Source organism: Danio aesculapii, chromosome 18 (genome assembly GCF_903798145.1).
Source record: "Danio aesculapii chromosome 18, fDanAes4.1, whole genome shotgun sequence".
Taxonomy (NCBI): Eukaryota; Metazoa; Chordata; class Actinopteri; order Cypriniformes; family Danionidae; genus Danio; species Danio aesculapii.
Window position 1 is genome coordinate 1095383 of NC_079452.1, and position 7338 is coordinate 1102720.

General features: G+C 34.2%; 1 protein-coding gene across 1 annotated transcript; it reads left to right on the plus strand.

Annotated features, from left to right (window-relative positions):
- Positions 1-360: 360 nt before the first annotated feature.
- On the plus strand, positions 361-5388 carry LOC130245656 (extracellular calcium-sensing receptor-like). Its single transcript, XM_056478406.1, has 6 exons — positions 361-605; positions 709-994; positions 1083-1832; positions 1926-2153; positions 4264-4387; positions 4475-5388. Exons 1-6 carry the CDS (start codon positions 397-399, stop codon positions 5386-5388), a joined length of 2511 nt encoding a protein of 836 aa, XP_056334381.1. The 5' UTR covers positions 361-396.
- The last annotated feature ends 1950 nt before the right edge of the window (positions 5389-7338 follow it).

A 7338-nucleotide genomic window follows, 5' to 3' on the forward strand; every position in this document is an offset into this window, starting at 1 on the left:
TTCTGAAAAAAGCAGGATTCTATGGCAAAAAAATTTGCATTCTTAATGGCCAAATAGGTAATTTATCAGAATAAATAAATTAAAAAAATATATAATCCCTAACTGTTCATTCCAAGACTCATCCCAGTTTCTCCACAAACACACACACACACACGCACACACACACACACATACACACGCACACACACACACACACACACACAGAGAGAGAGAGAGAGAGAGAGAGAGAGAAAGAGAGAGAGAGAGGCTTTATTAGAATCTAGCTAATCTAAACAACCTACATATCTCTGTCACATACTTAAGATCAGCCCTAAGAAACAGTTTGCTACATTTTCAATCTTTCATATACAAACTATATCAGCTCATTTGCTTTTGACAGTCAGCTCAACCTTTAGAATGATTCTCTATTTTTACACTATTCTTTTTTTACATTGCCTTCAAGCAAAGGCAGAAAACACATTTTGCCAAATAATAGGAGAGGCTAAATACCCACTACTTTCAAAGGATGGAGATGTAACTATTGGAGGAATTTTTGCAATCCACAGTAAGGAAACATTACCTTCATTTGAGTTTCAACAAAAGCCACAGCCACTATTATGCTCCAGGTTTGTTACATTAGAAAACAGATAATACACCTAAAGTAGGCAGGTGTTTAAAATTAAATGCATAGCATTATTATTTACACCAACTTGAATAATGTTTTTACAGTGTGAATCTAAGAGATTTTCGGCTGGCACAAATAATGATCTTTGCCATTGAGGAAATTAACAAAAGTGAAAATTTGCTGCCAAATGTTTCTATCGGCTACCGAATATTTGATACCTGTGGTTCAAGATTGTCATCTATGAGTGCAACAATGGGACTAATGAATGAATTGAAATTTGCAGCAGAGACATGCAATGGACAGTCTCCCATACATGCTATCATCGGAGAAACAGAGTCTTCAGCCACAGTAATTCTGTCCAGAACTACAGGACCTTTTAAAATTCCAGTGGTAAGAAATAGTAACACCATTTGGTAAACTCACCATACTGGTGAGTGTTGCACCATTTTCCAGATTTTTTTTTCTTTCTTTTCTTCAGATAAGTCATTCAGCATCATGTGAATGTCTCAGCAACAGGAAAGATTACCCATCATTTTTCAGGACTATTTCTAGTGATTACCACCAGGGAAGAGCACTTGCATACATAGTCAAGTACTTAGGCTGGTCTTGGGTGGGAGCTGTGAACAGTGACAATGACTATGGAAATTATGGAATGGCCATATTTCTCAATACAGCCCAGAAAGAGGGAATTTGCGTGGAGTACTCTGTAAAATTCTACCGAACAGAGACAGATAAACTAAAAAAAGTGGTAGACACAATTAAAAAAAGCACTGCAAAAGTGATTGTCGCATTTGTTTCATTTATTGAGATGGGCTTATTAATTGAACAGCTTAGTATTCAGAATATTACAGGATTCCAAATAATTGGAGTAGAGGGATGGATAACTTCAAAGAACTACATAACCCCAAACAGCTTTCATTCAATGGGAGGTTCACTGGGATTTGCATTGAGAAAAATCAATTTGGAAGGATTTTTAGATTATGTAACTAAATCGTTTTGGGGCACAGCGTTCCCATGCTCACAGACTGAGGGGATTTTGTCTACCGTAGGTTGCAGCAAGTATAAGGATCTACTTCTACTGAAAAACTACACTGAAGATGTGACTGAACACAGATATTCAAGCCATGTCTATAAAGCAATTTACGCAGTAGCTCATTCACTACATAGTTTGCTCAAATGCAAGGAAGGAGAAGATTGTGAGAAAGGCCAAACAATACAACCACAGCAGGTTAAATATAAAATCTCAACCTAATACAATGTATGGATATACTTGATATTGTATGGATAAATTGTTAAAATACTGTTTTTGTTTTCCCAATAGGTGGTTGAGGCTCTAAAAAAGGTAAATTTCACTGTAAAGTTTGGAGATCATGTGTGGTTTGACAGTACTGGAGCCACAATAGCTCATTATGAGGTTGTGAACTGGCAGCAGCACTCTGATGGATCATTTCAGTTTAAACAAGTAGGATACTATGATGCCTCACTGCCTCCTGAACAGCGCTTTGTTATCAATATTGGAAGCATCATCTGGCCTGGAGGAAATTTGGAGGTATTTAAAAATTTTTGAAACACTGTAACAAATTGTGTTTGAAAAGGGCAATTGTCTGCTACCTCATAAAAACTGGGCTGTAATAAGCTTCCCTACGAGCAGCAAAATACATATGGATTTGTTGACTATAAGCAGATAGAACCAGCAAAATCTGAAACGTCTTTATGAAACCATATTCACCAAGCAGGTAAAGTAGCCTGTTACACATAATGTTCTATTAGCCTATAGTAAGTATATCAGGCATACAAGGCAGTAGAGATATTGATTTTTATTTGAATAACTGTTCAAACATACAGTCAAGGGTTGTTATCGCAGGTCAAAAAAATGTCAGAGTTGCTGAATGGGAATGTTGACTTTTCACAAAGCTGCATAAATATTACAAAAACACAACACTTTGAAAACTATTCAAAGATATTTTTTAACATCAATGGGTAGCTCCATTTTTATATTTAGTTATAATTTTCAAAATATTGTCACCTTGGAATTATAAGGTTCTATCTGTGTTCTAAATGATTTTGAGATATTGAGCTTTTTTTTTTGCATACCATATAGCAAACAATAGTTCTCATTCATACATTAACATGACAGAGACCCTAAATATACTCTTAATGTAAATTATCAAAACTCATAAATTTGCAAATTAGGGTAAAAAAACAGAGCAAATGCAGATAGAACCTCCTGATTCTAAAAAGTCGTGTTCTGCTTGGGATTATAAGGTTCTATCTGGCAGATCATTGAAGCATTACTTTTCAAGAAATACAATGTTTGCTCATTTATTTAATAAAAAAAAGTGGTGTTGTAACAAGATGTTGATGTTTGAGTAAGTTACATTTTTGCTTTTTATAATTATTTATATATATTATTTAATGTTTTAGGATGAATATTTTTTCTTGTTTAAATTAAGCATACAAAGCTGAGCTAAATATTTTGTCCAGTGCAGATGTTAACTTAATGTAATTAATATGGTCATATTTATTGAGTTATATGCTTTATTTTAATTACATTTTTTTAAGTAAATTAAGTATTTTTCCTTCAACTCTTAACATCAACTTTAAAAACTTTAAAATAAAACAGACGATGAGCAAATGAGTTTAATAAACACTGAAAAATGTTTCACTGACTATATATACACAAATAAAATATCTCACATTTAATGTTACCTTTTTGAGTAACTTTCTTTTTTAACAATTTGAAATTTAATATTTCATCTTAATGTCAAAAAATGCTTTTAAATCATCACATTTACACACATCTTTTCAGTTTCAAGTTTCTTCTTAATTTTGTGTGGTACGGCATTATTTACTTGACTTTGATTTTGTGTTTTTTCTGGTTTTTGGAGCCGTCAAAGGAGCCGTCCGGTGAAATTACAAAGAAAGCTGATCATAATTGGTCCACGTGCGTGCACTTGAAATGCTGATTGGCTCACAGAAAGAACCTTCTTGAGCCAAGCTAGAGTTTGACTTTGTAGATAAAACCATTTTTTGTTTTGTTTTTTAAATATAAAGTCTTGAAATGTAAACAACTTGTAAAAAAAACATCACATAATGTAAATAAGTTGTCATTTAATAAAAAAATGTGAATAACTCAACTTTGACAATATAGTCAGATATAACCTTATAATTCTAAGGTACAGTATAAGTAATAAGCAAATGCTGTGGATCCTGCATCATTGCAACCAAAGCATCTCAGCAAGAAAAGTTGTCTGGCTAAAAATTCTTTGGTGGACATTTTAATTGAAAAACTATTGTCAGTCATATGGCCTGTTGGACTTTATTGCATTTTTAAAATATATAAGAAACAAAAAATTTAGTTTGTTCAGAGACTGGAATATTCCACTGCATTTCTGTACATGTAATCTACATACCAGTAATTTATGGGTGGGTATTAGGCTAACTGTGAATGAATTTGCAGGTGAGTACTATTTACAATGGAAAATTGAAATTAATGAATTCCCAGGAGAGTTTTTGGGTTATTAGTTTTAAATTATATTGCAAAGTACTTAGAATGTACTTGTGTATATACTAAATAAATAAATAAATAAATAAATAGATAAATACACATACATGAGGGCCAATGTTTTTAAATACATGTATTGTTTTAACACATGAAGAAACCAAGGTCTGTGTGCAGCGAAAGCTGTTTTCCAGGCACCAGGAAGGCTGCACAGAAAGGAAGACCTGTCTGCTGTTATGACTGTGTTCCATGTGCAGATGGAGAAATTAGTAATGAGACAGGTAATTATCACCTAATCTCATCAACTGACTTGTTGTACATGTTGTTTTCTTTTTTTCCTCTTTCTCTGATCATGACTTTCATTCCAGATTCAAATAACTGCAAGCAGTGTCCAAGGGAATACTGGTCTAATGCTGAAAAAAATAAATGTGTGTTAAAAGCTATAGAGTTTCTGTCATTCACAGAAATTATGGGTATTGTGTTGGTCTGTTTCTCACTCTTTGGAGTAGGATTAACTGCAGTCGTGGCCATTCTGTTTTACAGCAAGAAGGATAGTCCCATTGTAAAAGCCAACAACTCGGAGCTAAGCTTCTTGCTGCTTTTCTCACTGACTCTATGTTTCCTATGTTCACTTACGTTCATTGGTCGGCCTACTGAGTGGTCCTGTATGTTGCGTCATACCGCCTTTGGGATCACTTTTGTCCTTTGCATCTCATGTGTTTTAGGGAAAACAATAGTGGTGTTAATGGCTTTCAAGGCTACACTTCCAGGAAGTAATGTCATGAAATGGTTTGGGCCTACACAACAACGACTCAGTGTTCTTGCGTTTACACTTATACAGGTACTTATTTGTATGCTTTGGCTTACAATATCACCACCATTTCCTAACAAAAATATGACATATTATAAGGAAAAGATTATTATTGAGTGCAGTCTTGGTTCTACTATCAGTTTCTGGGCTGTTCTTGGATATATTGGCCTGCTAGCTGTCTTGTGCTTCGTTCTGGCTTTTTTGGCTCGCACACTGCCAGATAACTTCAATGAAGCCAAATTCATCACATTCAGTATGCTCATATTCTGTGCTGTATGGATCACATTTATTCCAGCTTATGTCAGTTCTCCAGGAAAATTCACAGTAGCTGTGGAGATATTTGCCATCTTAGCCTCAAGTTTTGGCTTACTTCTCTGCATATTTGCACCTAAATGTTACATTATCATATGCAAGCCTGAACAAAATACAAAGCAACATGTCATGGGAAAAACATCTTTAAAGGTTCAATAACCAAAAAGTTAAGATTTTTTGTAGTCATGATAGTAAGAGAGAACATATGGTGTAGATTTTTTTGTAACTCAAACAGTATATCATGGTACTAGCAATCTCAATATCAGGGCTTAATTCCATAAAAAAACATAATCTGATGAATCATATACTTAAAGTGCAATGTTTGAATAAAATAAAGAATGATTTCCAATGTACATTTTGGGGTATTTACAGCTAAACAGCGCTGAATCTAAATAGGAGTGAATAGAAGATAGGCTATGAGTTTGGAAATACAGCATACAGAAAATGTTTATTAAACTTAACAATCGAAAGGTGGTAATTTCTTAGAATCCCTAGTTGCATATTTTTGTGGTCTTGTTTGTCTTTAATATATGTGTGCTTTGAACTGATGCAATTTAACATCAGTGCTAATATATAGCACATACCTATATAGCACAGCGTACAGTAAATTGTACTACATTTTAGCCACATTTCAGATGAGTAGTGAAAAGAAACCAAATAAATCTCACAATAAAATTTTATATTTTAAGGCTGCTCCTGTTGTAATTGTAGCTTTAACTTTTTGTATCATGAGATGATCAGAGTCTGATACGTGCACAAGGAAAAAGGTGATACATGATACATTTATTTTTTATGATGCACTTATTTTAAATATACTTACACTACCTGACAAAAGTCTTGTCGTTGATCCCAGTTGTAAGAGCAACAAGCAATAAATTCACTTCTAGTTGATCATTTAGAAAAGTGACAGAAGGTAGATTTTTCCGATAAATCATCTGTTGAACTGCATCCCAATCATCACAAATAATGCAGAAGACCTGTTGGAACCTATTCTCACAGAAGTCAGTCAAGTTTGGTGAAGGAAAAATCATGGTTTGGGGTTACATTAAGTATCGGGAGTGTGAGAGATCTGCAGAGTGGATGGCAACATCAGCAGCCTGAGGTATCAAGACATTTGTGATGTGTTCAGCCTCCACATCAAAGTTCCTGATAGCAAAGAAGGTCTAGGTGCTCCAGGATTGGCCAGCCCAGGAGAAGGAGGAAGCATTGAAGATGAATCCAAAGAATCTTGATGAACTCAGGGAGTCCTGCAAGAACGCTTTCTTTGCCCGTATAGATGACTTTATTAAAGGGCACCTAGGTTACCCCTTTTTTCAGAGTCTTTTGTGTCTCCAGAATGTGTCTGTAAAGTTTCAGCTCAAAACACCCATCAGATTTTTTTATTATACCTTTTATAATTTTCTCTTTTATACATTTTTGTACCAGAATGCAGTTTTGTTGTATCGATCAAAATTTTAATTATTGCAGTTTTTTGTTTTATTTCGTTAGTTACATCTAACATTTACATTAACAAACTATTGGAAAGATGTTTGTATCCAAAGTATTTTACAAATATGAACAATAAATGTAATGAAAGCAACAGAACAAAACATGTAAATACTATTATAATTTTATTTAGTCAAATACATTGAGTGCATAGAGAACAACAACAAAAAGCATTAAATAAAAATAATACACCCAAATATTAAGATATGTTGAACACAAATACAGATATTATGGTGAAAGCTGAAAACCTGTAACCATTGACTTCCATTGTATTTGTTGGTTTTCCTACTATGGAGTCAGTGGTTACAGATTTTCAGTCTTCGTCATATCTTAATTAGTGTAAAGACAAAAAATAACCTCATAAAGGTTTAGAACCACTTGATGGCAAGTAAAAAGTAAGTCACTTTAAATGGCGAACGAGAAAGGCGAACCAATAATTTGGATAAAGCTATTTAAAAAAAAAATAAGTGTCAAATGGACAAACACGTCCAATCTCCAGAGCCATCTGCGGTCTCCATCTTCTGAACGCAAATGCCTAGCTAGTCTGCCAGGCATCGCAGAGCGCAGAGGCCTTTTCAAAAATGGCCAAATACAAAAGAGAAAGTGACAAATAGTAGACGTTGA